Source organism: Rattus norvegicus, chromosome 19 (genome assembly GCF_036323735.1).
Source record: "Rattus norvegicus strain BN/NHsdMcwi chromosome 19, GRCr8, whole genome shotgun sequence".
Lineage (NCBI taxonomy): Eukaryota > Metazoa > Chordata > Mammalia > Rodentia > Muridae > Rattus > Rattus norvegicus.
This window is the reverse complement of record NC_086037.1, coordinates 71,977,067-72,003,945: the sequence shown is the minus strand read 5'-3', so window position 1 is coordinate 72,003,945 and position 26,879 is coordinate 71,977,067. Positions and strand designations below refer to the sequence as shown.

General features: G+C 45.8%; 1 protein-coding gene across 18 annotated transcripts in view; it reads right to left on the bottom strand.

Moving 5' to 3' along the window:
* Positions 1 to 26,526, bottom strand: part of Pard3 (par-3 family cell polarity regulator) — a 549,854-nt gene extending 523,328 nt beyond the window's left edge. For 9 of the 18 annotated variants that reach the window (XM_039098022.2, XM_063278311.1, XM_039098026.2 and 6 more), the window contains exon 1: positions 26,065 to 26,428. In XM_039098022.2, the coding sequence (XP_038953950.1) occupies positions 26,065 to 26,184 (120 nt within the window). In that variant the 5' untranslated portion in view covers positions 26,185 to 26,428. Of the gene's footprint in view, positions 1 to 26,064 lie in introns of all 18 variants that reach the window. The other 9 variants (XM_017601367.3, XM_006255833.2, XM_006255837.2 and 6 more) reach the window with 7 other exon arrangements.
* Positions 26,527 to 26,879: the final 353 nt, after the last annotated feature.

The window sequence follows — 26,879 nt, the reverse complement described above, 5'->3', positions numbered from 1 at the left end:
GCGTTCCCTCCCTGGTGACTGAAGCATCCTTGCAGGAAGGAGCTATTGGATTTCACTTGCCCCTGTGACCTGAGCCCGTGCTCCTTATATGAGCAGAAAGGCTTGGTGGGGGGGAGGGGGTTGGCATTTCCTGTCGGCTCTTTGGTCATCCCCCTTCCCTTTTTATTGGTTTCTTCTGACGGTTTCCACATTTGCAGAAATGGAACAGAACGAATAGATTCATCAGCCCTCAGTGTGGTTTGCTTTTTGCTCCCTTGATTTTTAACAGTAAACGCTTGGACTGGGAGTGCTACTCAGCTGGTAAAGCACTTTCCTAGCACGCACGATACAGAGTGAAACCGGGCCAGGACCTCCTGTGAATGCACACATGATATACAATAAAACATTTCCTGTGGACACATACTACACTGAGAAACGAAATCAGGGTCTCCTGTGAACACATACATGATACACAATGGAACAGAGCCTAGAAAGTGTATGTGTTGATGTCATTATGCAGGTGAAGGCAGGTACAGGATAGAATGAGGCCTGTCATTGGACGAGAAGGAAGGGTGGGCAGGAAAAAAGTTTTAGAGGAGGAGGAGACTGGAGGAGAGAGGGAGAGAGCAGCCGAGAGAACATGGAGGTGGATATTAAGATTTCTCTCTACACATCTACAGGTTGTTATGAATATTCTTAAGGGATGGATGTGTACAGGGTTTGTATGTCTAGATAAGTAAACTGTATGTTATCTAGGTGGACAATTATATCTTATCAACTGGATCAAAGGTTATTGTGTTTGTGTATTCTTTCATGTGGTGATTTCATTGAGTTCAGGAGAGTTTGGTGGCTGGAGACACTGGGCGGCCATGGATTTGGGATGTGTATATCTGGCATGGTGGCGACCTGCCTTGGGAACTAGATTTGTAGAGAGATTGTGGCCAGGCTCAGAGCGTAGTGTGATATGGGATGGAGCTTAGCGGGTGAGAGGCTTTGTTAACTGAGATGAAAATATCCCACAGATGTCTTGTGGCACTATGGCACCAGCTCCAGTACGGGATAAAAGAAAGCGTATTTAGTTTTACCTCAACAAGGAAGTCCTGTAAATCCATGAAGAAGAAGTTGTGACAAAATATCAGGATCTCCTGTGGATGCATTATACACAGTAAAACAGAGCTAGGGTTTCCTGTGAATGTATGTATAACATACAATGAAATAGCCAGGTTCTCCTGCCCCAGGGAAAGGATTCCACAGGGAACACTGGGTGCCACGTGAAAGGTCCTGTGCCAACTGGGTGTTCTGTTATAGAAGGTTCTGTTTTTTACAGACAGTTCTGTGCAACTGCAAAAGGAAGTCACTCCTGCATGGATCTGGGGGTGTACTGAGAACTATCTTAGAATGCTTGGAGTAAAAAAAAGAAAGAAAGAGACTATGGGGGGAGGGCGGCAATGGGGGGAGGGTTGGGAGGGGAACACCCATAAGGAAGGGGAGGGGGGAGGGGGATGTTTGCCCGGAAACCGGGAAAGGGAATAACACTTGAAATGTATATAAGAAATACTCAAGTTAATAAAAAAAAAAGAAAAGAAAGAAAGAGAGAGAGAGAGAGAGAGAGAGAGAAAGAAAGAAAGAAAGAAAGAAAGAAAGAAAGAAAGAAAGAAAGAAAGAAAGAGAGGGAGAGAGAGAGAAAGAAAGAAAAAGAAACCCGGTGAAACAGAAATAGCTGTTTGCTTTCTTACTCACTAAAGATATTCTTCTAAAGTCAAAATGTCAGTCCTATGCAAATACAGCCCTGGGCTTTTCCAGAGGCAATAAATTAAGTCTGACATTTTATTTCATTTGTGGAGTGTGGTATTGAGTAATTCTCTGTCAGTTCATGTGCAAATAGACTAGTTCCATTAAGACACACTCTTCGGATCTAGAGAGATTGCTCAGTTGTTAAGAGCACTTACTGCTCTCGCAGAAGACCCACACTGGGTTCTCAGCACCCGGTCATAGGTAGCTTACAACTGCCTTTAATTTCAGCTCCAGAAAATCTGATGACCTAGTCCCTGGTTCTCGAGTGCAAAGCTTATCCAGGCCACTTTATCTGAGTAACGTTCCCAGCAGGCATGCCTGTTCTTATGTCTCCATAGGCTCTTTGAAACCTTTAAGTGCCACGGTCTGGGCAGGAGCCTAGGTTCAGTTCCAGGGAGGAGAGGGAAGAGCGAAAGCGAGAAAACTGAGCTAAGTCTGAGGATATAGCCCAGCGAGCACAGTGCTACCAAGAGAGGAGGACCTGTCTCTGCCACTCCAGCACCCCTGTGTGAGATGGAAGTGGAGACAGGAGAGAAAGCTGGGGGCTGCCTAGCTTGCTGTGGTGAGTAACACACTCTGAAACAAGGTGCAAGGGGAAGACTGACACCCAAGACTGTCCTCTGACCTACACACACACACACACACACACACACACACACACACACACACACTCACATACACATACATGCTCACAGTCACACACGAATACACTCACCCACACACTCACTTATACTTACACTGTCACACACACACACACTCACAAATACATACACTCACACACATTCACACACACATATTTACATTCACACGCACATACATTCACACATACACTCACACTCACATACACATACACACTCACTCACATACACACACACTCACTCATACACTCACACACTCACACATACACATACACACTCACGTTCACACATACACATACACACTCACATTCACACATACACTCACACTCACACACACATACTCACACATACACACGCTCACACTCATACACACTCATGCGCACACACACACACACACCCTCTCACACACAGAGGTGGGATTTGAAAGGGAAAAGAAAGTGAGTGACTGAGTGCCAGGAATCTAATCACCATCTAAATGTCCCCTTGACTTGTGACTGCTGGAAGCAAAGTGGATACTGGAGTTTGTTCCAATTAATTTATGAAAACAATTATAGAATCAAGTAGCTGCAGGGGAGTGCACACGCCACACATTAGATGGGGCTGGGAGGATTCTCAAGGGGACAGTAGCTGCAGCTTCACTTAGGAATGCTGTCCATCTTTCCGTGCATGGGGCAAGGCTACTTTCAACAAAACACACAGGTGAATGATCTGATCCTACTGTAAATGGGCGGTTTCCCAAATCCCCCAAAACCTGCATGTCCCACAAAGCTGAGCTTTTGTAACCCCAGAAACATAAATCCATCGTTTTCCAAATCATCCCTAACTTGTGTATTGTGAAACCCATACTCTTCAGATAATCTTCAAGAGAAGATTTATGAGCCGTGTCATACAGCACACCATTTTTAGAAAGGAAAACTTTTTTTTAAAGAAGCGTTTTTCATAATTTTCCCAGAATCATTTTACTATTTTGTTGTATGGGTGTGTTGCCTGCATGTGTGCCACATGTGTGCCTTGTGCCCCAGGAGGTGGTGAGCTTCCATGCGGGTACTGAAAATCAAACCCGGGTGCTTTGCAAGAACAAGTGATCTTAACCACTGAGCCAACTCTCCAGACCCTAGAAAGAAAATTTCATTCCGGGCGTTTATCCCTACTGTACACACCGCTTTCTCTCTGCTAGCATGGGTGGTGACACTGTCAAGCAGTGAAATGCTGTCAATAGGCAGAGGTAGATAAATGAAATAACACATCGAATACATACCCTGACGGTTTACCTTCCTCTCCAGCTTCCCTTGGGGCCCTATGGAAGCTGCGGGATGCAAACGTTCAGAAGAACAAGCACACCACCAATGCAGGATCCCAAGGCAAGCTTCTAGGTCACCTGATGCAAAGATGGCTTCCACTGCTGTGTTCTAGTAGAGCTTGGACCCACTACCCTGCTCTAGGCTGCCGCCATGCTGCTGGAACAGCCCAAAGAAAGAAGAATCCCACAGTGCATTAAAAACATTTACAGCAGAAGGGACCCTGTGAGATGAAGTCCCATGTGGGTTACCAGGGAATTAACTGTCAAGTCCTCTCACACTTTGAATGGCTTTGTGGCTACTCCTACCACACAGGCAGACAGACAAAGGACTTTATAAATGAGGGGTGAAAGTAACTATATCCAGAGAGAGCTTACCACATGTGGGGATGAGGAGAAAATGAAGAATGCTTCCAGCCTGAGGAGACTGATCTCCACAAGGTCCATGCCCCATTCCCAACACTTGCTATATACTGTAGGTCTTCCAAAAACCCAGAAAGTTAGATTTAGGATCCTTTCAGATAGATAGATAGATAGATAGATAGATAGATAGATAGATAGATAGATAGATGGATGGATGGATGGATGGATGGATGGATGGATGGATGGATGGATGGATGGATGGATGGACGGACAGACAGACAGACAGACAGACAGACAGACAGACAGACAGACAAATTTATTTTAGTTCTCCAAAACCAACACACAAAGTTCAAAGGAAAAACAACAAACACATCAGCATCACTATCTTAGATGGGTCAAACATCAGTACGGCTGCAATGCATTGTTCTTTTTAAATCAGAAAAGAGGAGGCTCTAAATTCATCAAACTACTCATACCAGACCCCAGCATGGTAGCAAACACCTATTATCCCAGCACTTGGAAAAAGGATACAGAAAGATTTCAGCATGCTTCCTCAGAACAATCTGCAACTCAGAACTTAAGAACTGTTCAGTTAGGAGGGTTATCAATCAACGGTTGTTGATTTTGGCTTCGGTTTTAAGACAGGCACTCATACACCCCAGGCTGATCTCAAACTCTCCTATGTAGCCAAGGAGGATGACCTTAGACTTCGGATTCTTCAGTCTCCATATCCCTCATGCTAGGAATATAGGCATGTACAACCCCACCAGGTATGTGACGTGGGGGAGGAAGCCAGGACCTCACACATGCCAAGGAAGCACTCTACTGACTGAGCCACATCCTCAGCCATGAAATTTTTCAGTTAATATTTTCATACGATGATTGACCTCAAGAAACTGACAATACAGAGGCAAACCGTGGATGAGGAAGGGCTCGCTGTCTCTCATTCAGCCTTCAGGAAGTCGGCGTCAATGATGGCTAGAGCATTGGTTGGGAATTTTGCATGCTGGCAGTGGTAGAAATATCACTGCCCAACCAGTAAGGCTCCCAGCAGAGGGAGAGTACAGTCACCCTTGCAGACCAGTATGCACTGGATATAGCTAGACTAATATCCACCCATAAAGACACAGACTGGGACCCTGAAAGTCCCTTCTGTATAATCCTACCTCAGAAAGTTTAGATAACCTGTACTAGGGAACACTTTTGGTTTTGTTTGAGCTTGGTTTTACTTTCTGAGACAAGTTCTCTATATGTGATTCAAGGAAGCCTGAAACTTGCTATATTACCCAGGCTAGCCTCAAACCCACAATCCCTCTACCTCAGCCCTCCAAGGACTCTGATTACAGCCTTGTACCACCATGACCAGCTCTGAGGACAAAGTGTGAAAACATCTGTGCCCATGAGATGGATCGGCAGGTATCAGCACTTGTCACACAAGCCTGAAACCTTGCTGCGCTCCACCCCTGCCGGTGCATGATCAGAGGACAGAAACAACTGAAAATAGTCCTCTGACCAACACACACAAATTAAGCAAACACACACATGTACACACATACGTGCACATCACATGGACTGTAAAAATTAGGAGATAAACTAAATTTCCAATAGGTAAATATTTTTGTATCTACACAATGAAACATTACAGTCTTTTAAATTTTTCCTGAAAAATATCAACATAGGCAACATGCTAATGTGTTAAGGAAGTAAGTTGAAAGAATTACATGGGCGCTGTACTATCAATTATTTTAATAGTCATGTGTGGGGCTGGGAGCATAAATACATGGAGGGGTGTTCAGCAAGTACAGAGCTGGGGGTTCTAACCCTAGCATCCTACACATACCTACAAACATACAAACCTCAGGTATCTACACACAAGCACACAGAGAGACTGAAAAGACGCAGTCTCTGAAACTTAAAATTACCTGAGTGGTAGGGGTATTCATGCTTTATTGTCCTCTTAAAATTATCTAGATTTCCTAATTTCATACAACCTATATTTGCTTCATTATAAGAAATACAAGGGTTGAAGAGGTGACTCAGTGGTTAAGAGCACTGGCTGGTTTTACAGAGGACCCAGATTTGGATCACAACCACCTATAACTACAGTTCCAGAGGATGCGATGCTTTCCCCTGACTTCTTCAGGCTACTGCACACACATGCACACACGAAATAATTAATAATAATACTTTCTTCGAAAGTGCCCAGTATGGTTGCTCACCTCAGTGCCTTTGGCACAATACTGGGCTCTTGAGTGCTAAATTGATAACACTGGAGATGAAATGTGCAGCTATGGGCTGCCCCAAAACTTGTCCCATAGACACACATTGTTACATATAGACTCACATTGTTACATATAGACACACATTGTTGCATATAGACATACATTGTTGCATATAGACACACATTGTTACATAGCTACCAATGAATCTGGAAACTACTTTGGTTATTAAAGATGCATGTGTCCTCAAAGGCAGCATCAACAATCGAGCTCTGAGGCCTGAAATCCAGTGTGGGCCTCCACCCACTTCTACACCATAATAGAATAGAATTCTCATTCAAACAATAGAATCCAATAAAACAAATTGTAGAGTGCATTTGTTTAAAGAAAACACCACTTCCGTGTTGTCTTCCACTTCTGTGCCAGCACTAATTTACCAATCACTCAGGTCCCCAAGGAGGCTCGCACAGTACTGATGCTCGCTAAACAAGGGAGAAGAAGATGCTGGCGTCTTTCCACCGCAATGGCACAGAGCACCAACTCAAAACCAGAGGATGGAATCCTGAACAATGCAGCCTCCAATCTCAGCTATGAATCCTGTCCTCATCCTGATTTTAATGTCCTGTTCATTGCTATCACAATCAATCAGAAATCCTACATCCCAGTAGCTAAAGCAAAGGAGAAGACAGGTATCAGAGAAGGAAAAGAGTACCCGTTCTTTCAGGTGAAGCAGAGTGAAGAGTTACCAGAGTTAACAAAAAAAGAAAAAAGAAAAAAGAAAAAGTTGGAAAGTTCTGCTGCAAAGTTCACACACAGACACACACACACACTCATACACACTCGTGCACACATGTATACATGCATACACACTCATGCATACACACAAAGACACACACATAACGACACACCCGTGCGCACATGCAAATGCACACAGACATGCATGCACACACATGTGCACATGCACCACATTTCAGGAAATTCTAAGTATTTCGATTTGATCTTTTTTTAAAGATTTATGAGTCATACAAAAACTAACTGCATTTCTGTAACCCACAGAGTTACACAACCGAGTCAATGATTACCTCAGAGACACTTGAAAGCCTGCGACTATAAAATAAGTCTGTCAGCAGTGGGGAATGGATTGGTAATAACATGGTGGCTCACAGCCATCAGAGCCCCTACAATGCACATATACACACATGCACGTCCACAGGCACATGTGGGTACACAGACACATAGATATGCAAACACTAACCGGCATACATGGATATATATACACTTGGAGAGTTATTGTCACAAAGTAAAGAGGAAGCACGACAAGCCACAGGTATATCCACCTAAATGCATACTCCCCTGCCGAGGTGGGAAATGCAAACAATTTTAGCAGCGGTGAAGATGATGAGCCACCACAGGGCCCCCAAAGTGGAGGTCAGCCCGTGCTGAGCTCTGCTCAAAGGCTAGTTTACAGAAGCAATGCTGTGGTCTCCTTGGGAAGAAATGGGACAGGCTACCTGTGGAGGTGGGTCAGCAAAGCCACACACCCACGGTGCATTCTTAGGATACAGGTGGCTTCATGCATGATGCCTCCTCTAACTCAAGGGCTCACAGGCACCAAAATGCTGTGGCTGGTACGTGAGGACTCCTTACTGTTCTTCCTGCTCCTGCAGTTTCCATCGTATGACTTTTCTGGAGAGGCATGAACAAACATTTATTCATCACAGACAAGGGAGGGCACTGGCAACAAACCAAAGAAATGGTTACAGCCAAGTCTCGGCTGGTGAACCATTGAGTTTCTGGGGGTAGCTTAAAGAGCACAGGCGACTGAATGAATGTATCACCATAAAAGCCCATTGCATCATGGGTGACAAATCAGGAGAGCTGACAACCCCTGAGCTCCTTGCACAGCTTGCAGGCAACTCTCCTGAAGAGTCTCCTCACCCCCACCAACTGTTTACTGTTTCGGTAGGAGAGGCTCACAAGGGGAGAGGCCTTGTGGGTCCTCTAACCTTCTGACACTTCTTTTTTTTTTTTTTTTTTTTTTTTGGTTCATTTTTTTGGAGCTGGGGACCGAACCCAGGGCCTTGCGCTTCCTAGGCAAGCACTCTACCACTGAGCTAAATCCCCAACCCTCCTTCTGACACTTCTAATCTGGTAAGTTTCCTTAGCTTCCTGAGTGCCCCTTCCTCCCTTCAGGAGGCTATGTCTCAAGATGGAGTAGGGCTAAAGGTTACAGTCTACAGTCCATAGGCTTTTAGCAATTATCAAAAAGAGAGGGAGGGAGGGAGAGGAGAGTATGGGAGGGAAATCCAGCTTGCTTATGGTACGATAGTATATCTAACACACATATAAGCCCTAGGTTCAATTCCTAGCATCAAAAACAAAAAAGAAATTATGATGATAAATTAATGATTCAAGCAACAGGTTCAATTCAAACATTCCTTCCAGGAATACAACAGCACATACATGGAACAACATGTCACCAACCCCATGCTGTGTGTGAAGCATACCCCTTGCTGGTCTTTCAGTTTTAATGACAAGGGGCTCCTCCAATGTGGAGGACTACTCTTTAATCACCGTCTGTGTTAGTCATGAGCCTGATTATATACGAAATGAGCCTTCATATGCCACCAATATAGCAAGCCAGCAGAAAGAGCCACAGAACTCCACAGATGCTTCATGAGGGTGGCTGTAAGGCAAGCTCCCACACCAGAGGGGTGGGAGGAAGGCCAGAGTGGAAGGAACAGGACAAGCCAAATAAAAGGGAACTTAGAAGAACCTATGCTAGCTTGGGAGACAAGTGTAAAGGAAACTCTGGCCAATGCTGTGCAGCAGAAATCTCCCCAACATTCTAGTCAGTGCCCGCCATTCACACAAGGACACCTACATAAGAAAGACCAATGGAGGAATTCTCTGCAGTCCTCAGCATTCCAAGTCATACTCTGTGTACCGCTTCCCCTCATCTGTGCAGGAACTCGAAGGGCACTGCACATAAATCACTTACCTCACAGCACATAGCCATAATGGAGTCTCGAGTGGCTCAGCCACTTTGAACTGCTCAGAGAAGGATGCCACATAAAGCTAAGTTATTATTATCGTTAGCTCTCTCCCCAGCATGTAGCCAGGGAAAACTGTCAGGTTGTTGACTCATGAAATACGTAAACAGGCTACTTATGTTGGTCAGCTTCAAGCACACACATATACTTTACAACCCTTGCCTAGATCAAAACAAGGGCAAGTTTAAAACAGGACACATCTCAATTAAAAGGATGTTCGATTCCGTCTTCAGTACGTGCGTGAGCATATGCGTGTGCACATGCCCATGCACACATACGCACATGCACACACATACACAGGCATACCAGATAACTAAATATACTCTTAAGAACTTCATAATTAAAACCAGGGTATTTAACACATATGCTATCAACCGTTTTCCACAAATAAAAACCGGCAAAATTATCAGGAAGAAAAATGTAACTTGTAAAGTCAGATAGGAAACCAGCCCTTGAGCCCTGTAGCGAACACTTCCCGTTGGTGCACTGGATGTTCCAACACCCAGTAAAAGGCAGCTTGGACCTCACATCCCAAGATCCCATTACAGGAGAGATCTGCAGACTGTCACAGACCAGCCCCTCTTCCACCTGGTTACACGGGAACCCACATGAGCTTTGCACCCAGCACTGTTGGCACCCAGCACTGTTGGCACCCAGCACTGTTGGCACCCAGTCCTGACTCAGACAACACAGGCAGTGGTCTTCAAAATCCTTCCAGGGGGGGGGTCTTGCAGTGCAGTGGTTGAGCTCTAACTGCTTTGGCACCACTTGCCAATCTACTTAAAGTGCAGACTCTGAAGCAGAAGGTCAAGATGCTGTATTTCTAGACAATGAGACTTCTGCTGGCCCAGAGTCCATAGGTAAGCACCAGGGGCTTTGACAGCTAACAGATCCTCAGCAGCAAAAGAGCACTTATTCACTGAATGCAAAAGTCATTTGAGCAAAGTTAAAGGACAGACAAGAACACACCCTTCTGGGGGAATCCTGTAGAACGGCAGTAACCTAGAGTGTGTGGCCACACGGTGTGTCCTACGCAGGGAGAGACTCAGAGGGTGCAGGCTCTGCAACATGAGAACTGTTCTTGAGAGAACAAAACATGCATCAGTATGCAGACTTTCAAACTCTGCTTGTCCATGAGTCCAAGATTCCTCACGAGGGATGTCAGGACTTCATCACCAAGAACCCACTGTGAGGTGAGCATGCACACAGGAAAGCCACATAATCATAATGTATAACACGATAACTACAACTCCTGACAATGGGCGCAGTCACTATTGCTTCCTGGCCTTGCTACAGGGTCTACTCCATTTCTCTGAAACACCTTGAAACAAACTGGTCCTGAGAAATGGGATGAAATGCCCTCTCTCAACAACTCCCCAAGCTGACAGGCAAGTAACTTACGCCCCCAATTCAGCACTCTGGTGAGAGCTCTCCATCTGACCTAAGGAGTGTTGTTACATCAAGAGCAAAGATAATATCAACACCCTGAATCCACGACAGCAGGCTCCCGTTAGTGGGGAGGAAGGAACCAGAACCACTCTTCATCAACAGAGATGGCAATCTGTCTAAAACTCCTCCAGTTATTTCTCCACAGGTTGTCTTTCAAAATGTCATTCTCTTGAGGCAAGGTCTCATTATACAGCTTCATCAGGCCTTACACTTGTAGTAATCCTCCTGCCTCTACCTCCCAAATGCTTGGGACAGGCATGTCCCGCCATGCCCAGTTTCTACCATTTCGTCTATCAAATAGCATGAGTGTTCTAGGATATTTTTGAAAGCACTGTTCATCATTGTGTTAGCAAAGCACAAAAACAAAGATCAAGAATGCACAAATTCGGGGTTGGGGATTTAGCTCAGTGGTAGAGCGCTTGCCTAGGAAGCGCAAGGCCCTGGGTTCAGTCCCCAGCTCCGAAAAAAAGAACCAAAAAAAAAAAAAAAAAAAAAGATTGCACAAATTCCATCTGGAGGACTCTTCTTTAAAATAAATAAATAAATAAATAAATAAATAAATAAATAAATAAATAGAGCTAGAGATTTAAACCTCAATATACTTTCTGTGCAACAATGTTTACAAACCAAAGTAAAAAAGGCAGAGAGAGTAACGCTGCCCAGCTGAGTGGTTTTATTATCTAATCACGCCTAGCAACTGCCTGAGTACATCTGGGGACAGAAGGAAGCACTATTTTAATTAATACAAGGTCCTCAGAGGCAGGAGCTACCACTGAGCTCCAGAGTGGATAGATGGGAAGAGATGGTTCTTTTGAACATAAAGCCATGTGCCCATGATTTTGTAAGTCTAACCTAACACCTCCTGCCCTGCCCCAAACCCACCACACCCTCAAGATACTGCTCCCTATTTCTCACAAGATAAATAGGTCAATTCTTGGGTGAAGTCAAGAGATGATTGACAATGGGTGCCATTGGCTGGACCAAGTATTGAAAGGTGCATCAATCTCTCAGCCCTTACAACTACTGTGCAAGCAAAAGATGTTCTGGGTTCCTGTACGCTGATTGAGCTGTTCAAAAATCACCCCTGAAATTCACAGAAGAGCAAAAAGGGGGTTATAGGCAATCAGGGTATATAATGCTTAGTTAGAGCAGTCACAAAATGCTTTCTTTCCCGTTTACAGCACGGGTGACTTCTATCCCCTACCATCGTCTCAGAACTAATTAGTGAAGGAATCCAGTAGATCTTTAGAAGCCTTGTGTATACTGCAAATAAATTACACTCACAGTCCCTACTTTTATCATTTTGTTTTAAGTGAAGATACAGACACGGTGCCTTTCAAAATGTTCCAAGAGACTTGGAACGGAGCTCAGTTGGTAGGATGCCCGCACAGCACTCTCGGGGAGCTAGGCTCCAATCCTACCACTGTGTAAACCCAGTGTGGAAGCAGTCCAGGCGCTGAGGAGATTCCGGCAGGAAGATCAGAAATCCAAGGACACCCTCCGCTACACAGGCACTTTGGGGCCAGCCTGAATTTCATTAGACTCTATCTTTAAAATATCAAAACAGGAGAACCAGCCATCCCCTCATGCCTCTACCCTGATGCCCAGGGCCTTCTATAATCCAAGTCAGTCCCCCGAAGGTCCTGACTCTAAAAACGAAGGTCTTCACTCTCCACAGTGGGTATTAAACCCCTGCATACTCAGTAGAGGATAAACCATCGCAGGCTGTATAGTTAGAACGTTCTGGGTGCCCAGAAAGGAAGAGCAGAAGCTGAGGAGGACCCTCCCCCCCAAAGCAGGCCACCATACTGCTGCCAAAACACTGAGGAAAGCAGCAGAGGCTGAGCAGTCAGAACTGGGGACAGAACAGGTTGCAGGGAGAGCCTACGTCATGGGCAGAAGCAGCAAGATGTTCCCCAACACGGCATGATACAAGAGTCCATACCTAAAGGACCAGATGGGGGAGACTGGACTAGCAAAGTGTCTGCTCGTCCCACAAAGCACTTCAACCCATTGGGAAAATGAAGAAATACATAATTCGAAATGTAGCAACTCAACGTATGTGACTAGTGTTTTATCAAGCTGACATAAACTACAGTCACCTGGAACTAGAAGCTGCTTGCATCAGATTGGCTTGTTGGCACATCTGTGGGACACTTTCTTGATTAATGATTAATGTGGGAGGGCCCCACGGTTCCTGCCCTGGGCAGGTGGTCCTGTATTGTGTAAGAAAACAAGTTGAGCAAGCCATGAAGGAGCCTAAGCTATACTCCTCTGGGGTTTCTGCTTCAGTTCCAGCCTGAGCCACAGAGCCAGAGACCCCTTCAGTCTGACAGACCCCTGCTGCTGATCCTACCAGTTCCACTGAGGCCAGGCACAAGGCACCGGAGCTGCCCAGGGCCTGAGTGAGCCCTGACCTTGTCCTGTCCACGTTCCTGACTTCTCTGGCGTCTTGAAGATCAATCATCTGGAGAAAGCTTAGTACAGCTTCTATAGGTGAACTCCTCCTAATGTGCTTCCCTCGATGAGGGGCTATGGTTGGGGTTGGTCCTGTGTGCTTTTCATACAGATGCTGAGTTCTGTGCCCCAAGAGCAGGCTGCAGTCTGGAGGTGGGCATTGTACTGACCCGAGTGCTGTAAAGAACATGCCCCACTAATCTCTGATTGGATAATAAAAGGCTAGAGCCTGTGACTGCAGGAGCAAGAGGAAGGCAGAACTTGAGATAGAGTAGTGGGGGCGGTCTCAGGTAGGACCTCGAGGAGAAGGACAAAGGTAGAAGAAGAAGGTGGTCGCCATGAGGATGTGACCAAGAGAAAAATCACCCTGAGGACACACACACAGAGCTGAGCAAACAGAGCAAGTAGCACGGGGCCTATGGCTGGGATGTAGGTTAGAACAGCGCAGAACCTGCTTGGCACAGTGCCAAAAGTTTATTATTTAAAAAAAAAAAAATACCAGGTTTGTATGTCCTTTATTTGGTAGCTGTATTGCCTAGAGTGGGACCAAACCCTCTCTCCCCCATAAAATTACTACTATAGAGCTGTAACCCATAAACTGGAAATAACCCCTTCCCCACAAGTTGTTTCTGGTTGGTCAGTGTTCTACCACAGAAAGCTAGCTTGGACAAAATATTAATCAACTTCGTTTAATATAGCATCATGGCAGCTCCCACTGCTGTAGAAAATAGCAAGGATTAATGGAAAACCCAGCACAGGGCCAGGCATGTAACTCCGTGGTAGAGGGCAGGCATAGGCACATAAGCACACAAGTGCACATAAGCCACTGTGCTCTCTATGGAGCTGCTTCGTGCAAAAAGCAAAAGCAAAAGCCAGGGGAGATCAGTGAGCAGGAACATCACCCCAGACCTGCCGTACCGATCGGGAAGTCTATACACTGTTTGATCTGGAATTGTTTTTCTCCTTTTCCAATGACTTCACCAAAATTTGAATTCCCATAAAACTCCTGGAAGAAAAAGCGATTCTTGGTCATCTTGGAAAACAATGCTGGATGTAATAAATCAAGTAAAAACGAGTTGATTTTATGAGCTAGCCACCAGAAGTGGGTCCAGCCAACAATTAAAACTTGAGGAGAGGGGGCTGGAGAGATGGCTCAGTGGTTAAGAGCACCGACTGCTCTTCCCAAGGTCCTGAGTTCAAATCCCAGCAACCACATGGTGGCTCACAACCATCTGTAATGAGATCTGATGCCCTTGTCTGGTGTGTCTAAAGGCAGCTACAGTGTACTCATATATAATACATAAATAAAATATTTAAAAGAAAAAAAAACTTGAGGAGAAAGAAAATATGAGAGTACTAAGACTCTATTACACAGGGTTGGGGATTTAGCTCAGTGGTAGAGCGCTTGCCTAGAAAGCGCAAGGCCCTGGGTTCGGTCCCCAGCTCCGAAAAAAAGAAAAATAAAATAAAATTAAAAAAAGACTCTATTACACCACAATGCAAGGAGATGACACAAAATCAGTCACTCTTCATGAAAGCCCAAGAAAGACCGAGTTCCCCATCACAGGAGGGAAAACAGGCTCACTGCTGGTAGGAGGAGCCACACAGAGCCAAAAATGGAAACTGATAACGCACATTCTTCATGAACACCTCTGGAACCTCTGGCTGACCACTGAGACGTGAATGTTTCCTGGAACAGTCTTATAAGGAAGGCTGTTTATCACACACACCCGATCGTCCACACCTAGTGCTGCTCTAATCAAGGGGAAAAGAAACAGAAGCTCACGAAAGTGGTCCTTACTCACCAGTGACCGTCTTAGCAGAGCTGAGCAACAGTTACAGGTAACATCAACTCCACCAACGGCTCACAGTGCCTGTACCTTTCTCTGTTTGGGATGCGGCTTAGTAATCGCCTGCCTAGTATGGTACTGAGTTCAATGCCCAACAATCACTCCATCAACAACATAAACAAACAAACAAACAAACAAATCATCCTCTTTGCTCCCTGGCAACAACCCAGTAAGATAGGGACCATTAAATACCCAACATCATTCTCAGTCACTTGTCACTCCAATGTGTCTGTGCTTAACAAGGGAAGCACCTCCCACTAGATTGCCAGTTCCAGCTACCTGTGTTTTTGCAGACATCTAGGTTGTCATCAGTAAATCATGAAACATGAACAATAAAACTAACATCACAGAATGCTTACTGGTTAATTAGCATTCCACATTTCCTTGAAGACAAAAAAAAAAAGCAAAACCTTTTAGGCTATGCCTTCATAATTAATGTGTTCTTCAAAGACTTGAGCGCTGGAGCAGTCCAGCTTCCAGGTCCAACTGTTACTACAGCGAGCTGACCACATGCTACACTCTCACTGGATTTTTCTGGAACTTTGACCAAGTGGTGACAATCTGAAATCCTACATCTAGCTTCGGTGGACTTAGTGGTTAGTCACATTCTGCATGACATTCTGCCAGGAACCCGCAATCTGCACTCTCCGCTCTCCTCTCTGCAGTAAGAGGGCTCTTAGCTGAGGGATAACCTGCCAGCAGGAATCGGCTCACCAGTGCTCACAATGACGCTGCACACCGGGTTTCAGAATTATAAATTATACATCTGAAATGCCTTTGTGCTACAAGAAAATGTTTCCTGGGGAAGAACTTACATTGAAAAAGAAAATTGGCTTAATCTCAGACTTAGAAATGAAAATTAAAAGGCACACATGCAGGGGTTGCCAATTTTCCATTTATTTTAAACATAAAAAGGTAAAACACAAAGCCTATTCTTATATCAGCCACTCACACAAAACGAACATTTTCTGCTTTGTGGTTTTCATCTGTTACAACCTCCACATTTTGGCAAGCTGGCGATTTTTCACTTTGCAGGATGAACAGAGTTATTTTGTTACATAGACAGAAACATCAATTCTCAGGACAGGGAATCTTTTAAAGGCCTTTTCTGAACCACCACACTTGTAATATACTCTAGTTTTGTATTCTAAAAAGATGTAAAAACAAAATTTAAGCAGAAAAAAATATATATTTGTGTGTGTGTGTGTATATATATATATATATATATATATATATACAAGCCCAAAACTTAGCTCTTTGCCACATCAGGCTGTAGAACAAAGACTGGGAATCAGTACTGTTGTGACATTGTTGTGACACACTTATAGTTGCATATCATGAAAATGTTGCGTCTGCATGTGTATACACATGGATACATACAGCATCCTCCAGCATCAGGCAGGAGAAAATGTTAAATTAAAACTCACTAAGTCTGAGGAAGTCACCTCTGCACAGGCGTCTCACCTTTGAAGACACACATCATGAAGCAATGAGTTCTGAGGACACCCTAAACCACATCCACCCTGACTCCCAACAGCGTTGTGTCCCGAGGGAGGCAATGGACTCTTACATCACTGCTGAGTGGAATGAGATCCAGTGTCCTGTCTGCTCCCTGGCAAAGCCCATGCATATCGCACCTGCCTGGTAACCCAGGAGCAGGAGCGTGATGAACAGCCCTGCAGACTAGAAATGTTGCTGGAGCTCAGGGGTTGAAACTGGAGCTGCCCCGCCTTCACACAGGAGTGAGGTGAGCAGAGAAGGGGGAGCTACGGAGAGCCCAAAGCAAACTCACATACAACTCTTCCAATAGGCACCTCTGGGACCTCTCAGTTAAACACCATTCAGCAAAGGCTGGCAGGGAAGAAAGAGCTGATGGAACTCATGGACCAATGGGAAGCCTTCAGAGGGGGGTATGGCAACAAAGTGCATCATGGGATTCAGAGCTTCCTGGACCGACAGCAGGATAGACTACAGAGACTCAAAGAGGTAGGATTAACATCGCAGTACTCAAAAAAAATCTCTAAAAGTCATTTTCAATTGGGGTATTTGGTTATCTCTGATACACAAAGACATGTTCTATGGGGCTCTCAGAACTATAAATACCTAAAAATGGGATCTTATTCATACTGGCTTATGATATCTATTTTTAACATCTTTACTGAGATATAATCGTAAACCATAAAGTTCACCCATTTAAAACACATGATTGGGGGTTGGGGATTTAGCTCAGTGGTAGAGCGCTTGCCTAGGAAGCGCAAGGCCCTGGGTTCAGTCCCCAGCTCCGGGGGAAAAAAAAAAAAAAAAAAAAAAAAAAAAAAACCCACATGATTGGGGTTAAAAAGATAGCGCAGTTAAGTGCTTGCCACACAAGCGTTAAGGACCACAAGTCCGTCCCCAACGCCACGTGAAAGCAAGGCTTCCCGACACAGCTGTAAACCTGACCTCTGAATTTCGAGAGCCGCCTGGTGCAGCCAACTTAGTCAGCTTCGGGTTTGTCAAGGGAGCCCGATGGAGCACAACTGAAGGCACTCTATACTAACGTCTACACCAACTTCTGCACTCCTGCACACACAAGTAAACAAGGAATGATTATTAATATATCCGTAGTTGTGCAACCATTATAACTACCTACATTTAGACTATTTAATCAGTCATTTACAAAAGGAATAAGAGGAGTAGAAAGATGGCTCAGTGGTTAAGAGTATTTGCTGCTATTCTAGAGGACCCAAGTTTGATTCCCAGAATCCATATATGACATTTCACAACCACCTCTAACTCCAGCTTCAAGCAACCCAAAGCCCTTTTCTGGGCCCCCCATAAGTACCAGCACACCCATGGCACACATAGACTTATACATACATATATTTAAAACATTTGGGGTGCGGAGATGACTCTGTTTAAGAGCACTAGCTGCTCTAGAAGAGGACCTGGGTTCATTTCTCAGAACTTGCATTGCAGTTCACAATCTTCTGTAACTCCATTCCAAGGGATCCAACACCAGGCGCACACATGGTGTATTTACATACATACAGGCAAAACGTAAAATATATTAACCTTAAAAAAAAGTAACAAAAATGGTGATGGCACACGCTTTTAATCCCAGCACTCAGGAGGCAGAAGCAGGAGGAGATCTGATTTCAGGCCAGCCTGATCTACACAGTGAGTTCCAGGACAGCCAGGGCTACACAGAGAAACCCTTATCTTGAAAAATCAATAATAATGATAATAACAATAACAAAAATAATTTAAAATCTTTAAGTAAATGAAACAATTCTCAGTCACTCTGTAGCCTCTTTGCCCCAAGCCAATGCATCTGTCAGCTGGTCAACACAGGAACTATTTGGTGTCATTATGAATAATGCTTCTATGAATATTTACGCCTAAGTTTGTATGTAAACGTTTCGCTTCTCTTATTCACATACCGTATAATTTAAGAGAAGAACTTAACACTATGTTAGGACATGCGGGCCTGAAGCTTAAAGTTCTAACCATGTGTGCCAATATGGACTGAGAACGAAGAAAAGGCAAGGGTGTTGGCTTTTGTTTGCTTTGTTTTGAGACAGTCCCATTTGGCTGAGAGGCCCCAAGCTTGCTATGCTAAACTATTTCAGAGGATGACCCTGAACTTCTAACCTGCCTGCCCCCAGCTCAAGAGTGAAGGGATTTCAGGTATGCCTCCCCAAAACTGGTTCTATGAAGTAATAGGGACTGAAGCCAGGGCTATTCTTGTGTAGGCTGGGTAAGCAAATAAACTAGCAGCATCCTGAGTATCACCTAATGGTATAGATCACCAAAGATAGAAAGCCAGACATAAGGAAGCAGAGCGCCAAGAAAGAAACCCATTTCCACAGAATCTTTCCAAAGTTTGAAAAGAAAAACAATAAGGAGGGTGGGGGGTTGGGGATTTAGCTCAGTGGTAGAGCGCTTGCCTAGCAAGCACAGGGCCCTGGGTTCGGTCCCCAGCTCCGGAAAAAAAATAAATAAATAAGGAGGGTGGGGGAAGAGAACCAAACATTTTTCTGCTTTAGTCACTAAACACTAAATTTACTTTCATTAGAATTTGATTCTCTAAGGCCAGGCCCAGTAGCACAGGCCTTTAATCCCACCACTTAGAAGACAGTGACTAGAAGGCAAGGGTGGGAGTATCTCTGTGTTCTAGGTGGTTTCATACAAAGCTTCATAGAGAGAGCCTATCTAAAAAAGAAGAAGTAAAAGAAAAGAAGGGAGGAAGGAAAAAGGCAAGGAAAAAGAAAGGAAGGAAGGAAGGGAGGGAGGGAGGGAGGGAGGGAGGGAGGGAAAGATTTTCTAGCAAGGCATGGTAGTACACATCTGTACCCAAAGCCAGGAGGATCATCACAAGTTTGAGGCACCCTGAGCAGCATGGTTAAAAAGAGACTCAAAAAAAAAAAATCAAAACAAAATAACAATAAGAACTATTTTCTATTTTCTGTGTTAAACAGAAAAGACACCAAAACTATTTAGCGTACGGACCACAAGTTCTACTGCTATTGACTTAGGTCTAGATAGGAATGTAGAATTAATGGCTATTCAGGAGGGAGGGCCTAAAATGCCAACTCCACCCAGTGGAAAATCACCTATGGAAAGAACCTACTGCCCTAATTTCCCCCCATTTCCTCTCATTTCCAACCCTGAAAAGACAGAGAGTATAACGTGTGTGTCATCTGTTGAGTGTTTGCCATCACCAACGCCACAGGAAGGTAAGAACCTCCCAGGACAGGTGGAGGATCTGTCTTCAGGTTAATGGTCCATATGGGACTTTAAACATTACCTCCAACAAGTAATTCATCCATGAGGAATTGGAATCACCATAAGCCAACCAGTGCTTCTCCTCAGCCAGATTCATTCTGTGAATCTCAATTTCTAAACACTTGCACTCTCTTCTGGCCCAGCCCCAAGGATTCACACTGCAAGAAATGGAGGCACTAGACCGAGCCTAAGTATAGTCAGGGCCAGATTCCCACACTGCTTTGGCCACATGCCTTGAATCTGACCCAGTGCAAACCCTAGGACTAAGCTCTGCTTGGTCTCCCAGACAAACTGAACTCCTTGAAAATAGCTGACATGAAAGAGAATCTTCCAGACACTCTGAGCTCTCTTAGCCTTAATTCTGATTATACACTATTTGTGCTACACTCAAGTAGTAAGTCCCTTCTAACTAGCAAGTGGGAATCAGTATCTTCTCAGAAGGGTCCTTCCTGTGGGCACTTGTGTGCTGATGTTTTTATTCTCAGCATCACCCACTCTTTGTGATGTCTGTATAATATACGTCTGCTGAACAAGTGAGACTGTGGCAAGCAAGGCACTAGCATCAGCCATCTCACCTGGAAGAGAATCGCAGCCCCATTCTGCCTATCTTTGAGTTCTATAAAGTACAAGAGTTACAGGAAGTCCTCAGGAGAAGCACAAAGTAAAGAGAGCCTGAAACACCCAGGTACAGTACCAGACAGGGCTGGCCTAAGCGGAGTGTCAATGGAAGCCTGGAGAGAGAGAGAGAGAGAGAGAGAGAGAGAGAGAGAGAGAGAGAGAGAGAGAGAGAGAGAGACAGAGAGAGAGACAGAGAGAGAGACAGAGAGAGACAGAGAGAGACAGAGAGAGAGACAGAGAGAGCGAGAGAGAGACAGAGAGAGCGAGAGAGAGAGAGAGAGACAGAGACAGAGAGAGAGAGAGACAGAGACAGAGAGAGACAGAGACAGAGACAGAGAGATCATTCTAGGTAAAGGAAGCAAGAAAGAGGGGAGGAGGCTGGAGAGTACAGGAAAGTCAGAGGGGTATGGACTCTGAAGTAGAGGACTCAGAAGAGCAAGAGATCACTACAGAGACACTGCCCCTCGCCTCTGAGAGAGGAGGGCACTTTAACTATGTTTCTTTTTCCTCTTTGAAAGACAGAAAATGTTGCAAATAAAAATGTCTTGTACTTCACTAGTTTTGTTTTAATTCTTCCCGGTATCTTTTCTCAATCACTACCACAATGTAACTTCCATCAAGTGTCAAGAAAGTTTGCAACTGTGTAGCAAGATGTTGCCATGCATTCACTGCCCACCACCCCCCACACACACACACACACACACTTCATACCAACCACTAGGTGGTTCATAAAAGGCCTGATTCGTAAATTTAGTAATTAGTAATATCCTAAAGAAAGTAGTTTTTTTTTTACAAGTTCCTGTGCATATGTTTAAAACAACTTATTTATTTTTGTTTCTTTGAGACACTCACTGACTAACCTGGAATTCACTATGCAGACCAAGCTGGCCTGGAACTTGTGACCTGTCTTGCCCCTCCCTCCCAGGGCTTAGGTAACAGAATTATGGGTATGTCCCACCGCCTCCCCTCCTCTTTAAACTGTATTTTAAACAATAAATTGCTACTAAGTTACTCTTAAGAGACCGGTTTGAGGAGTAGAGGCCCAGCCAGCCCATCTGAAACACTTAGAGCAGCTTTGGCATTCTCTGCCCACTACATTCAATGAATCAATCTCTCCTTCTGACTGTACCATTGCATAAGCAGGTTTTAAGTCCACCTATTCTTCAATTAAATTACACTCTAAGCAAAAGAAGAAAAGCCAAGCAGGAACTATGGGATGGAGAAAAGCCGAGGGTGTTCCCTGGATGATGTGCACCAGTGATACAGTCCTTTACTGAGCAGCTTCTACAGTCCGGATCTAGTTCAGAAGAATTCATATTCACCAATGCTCAACACTCTTTTTAATCCTGAAAGGAAGATGAGGAAGCTGAGGCTCTATAGGGTTAGTTTGCCTGACCTTAAACAGCTAATACAGCTGGGTTCCCAAAACTTTTCTTCCGAGACAGTCTATAAGGAGAAGGGTGGTGAACCAAGGGCTTGCAGCCCACCCTCTCTCATCTTGTCTTCAATCCCTTCTCCTGTCTACAGGAGCTTTTCATCCCTACTAAGCCAAACTCATCCGATCAGCAACTCGTCCTGTCTCTTCTGTTACCAGACCATATGACATCCCAGAGTCTCTCCCTGGCATTTCCTGTCCTCCACAGCTTGATCCAAACATAGGCCCTCCAAAACCCCAATGTTTCTGTTCTCATGATGCCTTTCCTCATACTTTTAGGATGGCAATACACTCTCCAGGTCCACACGCTCTCCTCACTTCACCACAGAACTGAGGATCCAGAACTCTCACACAGCAAAGCAGGAGCTTTCTGGAGTCACTCAGCTACTCAGTTAGAAAGCAGGGCCCTAAATACAGCTAGCCATCCCTCCCACCAAGCTCAGTGCAAAACCTAATGACTTCATGGTACCCACCACTGCATAATGGTGGCTCCTGCTGTGAAATTCCATAGCTTGACATTTAGTACACAGCTTCTCTTCAATAAACCCCATGCTTAAAACTAAGGTTCTGATTGCACCAGAAATGATAAGGCTCAGAACACACACATAGAGACACAAATAGTCCTCCAGTTGGACACACTCAGTAGAAGATTCCATGTAACCTGGTCCTCCACAGCTAGCACAGCATCTACTAAACCCAGGGTCTTGATGGTAGTGGGTAAAAAAGGACAGACAGCCATTTCACCTTTTGACTACAAAAATGTTTTCACACTAGTGAAAAAAAATATAGATTATATATGACTAGGGGTAAGCCGTGAAACACTGGCTTCTTAAGGATATTTCTAGTGCTAAGACATGGCATTAAGCTGGCCAGAAATTGATTTCTTCAACCTACAGAGAAAACAGCTCAAATAACATAAACAGAATACAAGAAAATTAGCCCCACCATATGACAAAGTGCTTAGTGCACAGAAAGCTTGTCTGGGTGTTTTCTGTTTGTTTATTTTGTTTTATTCTGTTTTTTAAATCCAAGTTCTTTCCCTTCTTTTTTCTTCTACTTCATGGGTTTTTCATACATTGAACATGGTTTGCTTGTCCACATTTTTCCCAAAAGGTGGGAGCTCATCATGTCTTGTGTCACCTAGCAACCTAAAGCAAGATTTTACCATTACCTGGCTACCCAGTTCTTTATGCAGGATCTACCGTGTTTTATTAAGCAGAAGAAATAGGAGAACAGAAGTTGCAACACTAGCAATGTTGATATGTTTGCTCCCTAGTTGTCTTATATGGGATGGGAGAAGTGTGAAAGATTAATCTCGGCCATTACCTAACCATCCAAGAGGAAAAACAGCAAATGGATGAAGTAGCTCCTTTAAGCCTTTAAACACTTGTAAGCTAAACTGTTTGTTTTTTGTGTGCGGAAGTTTTGTATGAACGTATGTGTACTACATGCATGCAGTATGTGTACTACACGTATGTGTACTACATGCATGCAGCGCTTACTGAGACCAGAAGGGCATCAGATCCCTTGAGACTGGAGTTACAGGTGGTTGTGAGCTATGATGTAGGGGTTGGGAATCCAACCCAGGTCTTCTGGAAGAGCAACCAGTGCTCTTAGCTGCTGAGTCAGCTTTCATTTCTCTAGTTTGGGGGTTTTGGCTTGTTTATGGCTATTTCATTTTATTTTATTTTATTTTGAGACAGGTTCTCACTATGCAGCTTTGCGTGGCCTGGAGCTCACTCTGCAGATGAGGTTGATCTTGAACTCAGCAGAGATTCACCTGCCTCTGCCTCCAAGTTGGGAGATTAAGCTATGTGTCATGAGCCCAGCCCTGTGAACACTTATGAGTCAAAAGTCTTGTGATCCAACAGTTCAACTGCGAATGCTGCAAAAATCTATCTTTTGCAAAGAGAGGTATATGTAGCCCTGACTGGCCTTGAATTCCAGATTTGTAAGATTTTATCAAATCTTTCTTTTTAAAGTGCAGAGAGAAAAGATACCCAGCAATGACTTTTGGCCTCTGAACACATACAGAAAGATACACACACACACACACACACACACACACACACACACATAACACACACACATACACACACACCACACACACACACACACAACACACACACACACACACCCCACCTCCTAAACTGAGTTTTTGGAACCAGTCAATCACCCTTGACTGCCTTATCTGTAACTCCAATGTCACAATCTCTCATTCCTCCCACCCGGTCTTCTCACAACTGTTAGTCACACAGCCCGTCTACTCTTTCTGCGACCCTTTCACCACCCCTCTCCCTTCGCTGTGGAACAGTCACTGCTGATAGTGAAGACCAGCCCACATCTATCAGCAAGAGCCCTCAACTCCATCCTTCAACCTCCCCGGGACAACATCTCCCCACGGCAAACACCACAGCTGTCCTCACCTGAGGAATCACAAGAACCTTGTCTCAGACTCTCACAATCTATCATCTACAACGAAGCCCATGGATCCCTTTGATGCCCAGCACCCACAACACAATAAATACTCAATATGACTTGAAATAGTGAGTGTTTAATTCCTATGGAAAATCAGTAATGCAGTCAGTCAGTGGCCTGTGTGTATTTCCCAACAGGCAACTTGACCATTGCCCAGGGTGTGCAAGATAAAACACGGCTAGTTTTACAAACAAAATCAGCGAAGCAGAGGCCAACATTGTCATGCTGTCTGAGCTGGAAGTAGGCGCACCTCTATATTCTACATATGTTACTGCCATTTTTCTTTTCTTTCACAACTAATGGTGTTCGTCGGCAGAATACAAAGACAGCCTGGTTTTCCCTTACAATGTTAAATCACCAACTGTCAGTCAGAAATGATGCTTAAAACACTTAAGTGTGAAGTTACAGAGGATTTCCCCTCTTGTCAGCTTTACAAGATAAACAGGTGCCCAATTTCCACTAACGTTGTTTGATTTTTCAATGAGTTCGACCAACTGGAAGAACACTTACAGCTGTTGAACTCGGCATCTCCTATCCCTGTACCAGATTCCCAACCATCACCCAAAGTTTCCTTAAAAGAAAAAAAAAAAATCTTGTTATTTTTCCAACACAGACTAAAAACAAAACAAAACAATGGTGTAACCATTTTGCCCTTTCTTAATTTCAGAGAAAAATGGAGGGTGGCCCATGAGCATTCGGCGACATAGGCAGACAAAGCCACCTTTTCCTCTTGCTTGCTTCCGAAGTCACAGAAGGCAGGCCACTGAACAGACAACAGACAGGGAAATACCAAAGGGAACACATTCCACTCTCATACAAAGGAAATATCCTCAGGTGCTAGAACGAAACTTCAGCGTGGGCTGTTGTCAAACACAGAGGGTAAAAGAACCTACAAAACGCCCTTCCACTTCTGACCTATTATGGAGGAATGCGGTTTAATGGAGACAATGTTCTTTATGAGGAAAACAGAGAAATCGAGGATACTCCGACCCCAGGCCCACACTGGAGCACATCCAGCTAGGTATGGGTAAAGATCCAGAGGGAGTTAGCTCATGGGCTAAGCGAGTCTAGGCTGAGGTGTTTTAAGGAGCCGAGCACCAGAGCCACTCCATCGCCCCCACCTTAGCCCATCAGCCTGGCCGACCCAACCAGGGCTGCCCGCGCGACCCGGAGATCCCGCAAGAACACAGAGGGTACATGGCCCGCCTGCGGCTCCCGCGTGTACCAGATCGCTCAACTCTTTCCACACACCCCAAAGTTCCGTAGGCAACCCTCCGGGACAGGCCTGCTCCGGGAGAGGCCTGGAGCTGGATTGCCAGGACCCGCAGACGGTCGGGCAGAGGCGCCCCGCCAGGCAGCGCCGCGCCTCCCGCGTGCCGCACTCTGCTTCGCCCGGTGCCGGCTCTGAGCACCCGGCCGCCCACTCCTAAGCCCGGAAGACCCAGACAGTGTCCAGAGACCGCGCGGGTGGCGATCGCGGCCCAGCTGGAGAGCGCCGAGAACTTTACGGCCGCGGGTCCGGGCCGGGGGCGCCGGCGAGGCGGCCCAGCTGCCGCACTTTCCCTTTCCCCGCCTCCCGGTCTCCCTCCTCCGTCTCCAGGAAGCGCCATATTGATCCCCGCGCCTTTCCCCCGTCCGCTCCCCGCCGCGCGCCCCAGGCCACTCACCTTGGCCACGGCCTTCCGGTAGCGGGTCACCGCCTGCTGGATAAGGCTGAAAACTTTCATGCGGCCATCTCCGCACGGCACGACCACCCGGGTCCTCCCGAAGCACACGGTCACTTTCATGCCGCCGTCCCTCGCCGTCCGTGGCCCGAGCGCCGCTGGGCCGGGAGACTGTACGCAGGGCGCGGTGGGGCCGCTGCGCCGGCGCGCCGGCGGCTAGGGGCGCGAGCAGGCGGCCGCACAGAGCTGCCCGGCTACCATGTCCAGCCCGGCCGCCTTCACTTGCCCTCGCCTGTCCCCGCCCGGGCGCCTGCAGCCTCCGGCCACCTGTTCGGCGTCTCGGCGTCTTGGCGCGCTCGGCGGCGGCCCGGGGCCGTGTGGCGCTAGCGCTTAGTCGGGACTCCGAGGAGGGGACGGCGAGGCAGGGAGGAGGAGCAGCAGAGGGCTGGGCGCACAGCACCGCGCGCAGGCGGCAGGAGGAGGCGCAGGGCGGGGCGCCCCGAGGCCTCCGCCGCTGCCCGGCTGCTCGGTTCACCGCACGGCGACGCGCGTCGCAACCCGCGGCGCTGTGCTTGGGCCTGCGCGGGGCAGGGCGCGTCCTCCTCCAACCCACTTGCCGTAGGCTGCTCTAGGAGGTCTACTCCGGGACGCCCCACCCTCACCCCCAGAGGTCTCCAACGAGGTCCTCTTCCTTTCTTTGTGACTTTTAATCCCCTTCCTGGGAGAAAGCAGTTTAAGTTCGGAAACGCTTTTAAAGCCCGAGAGCCACTGAGCCGCGCTCGCGAAGAATGGAAGCGGACTATGGAGGAAGCTCCAAG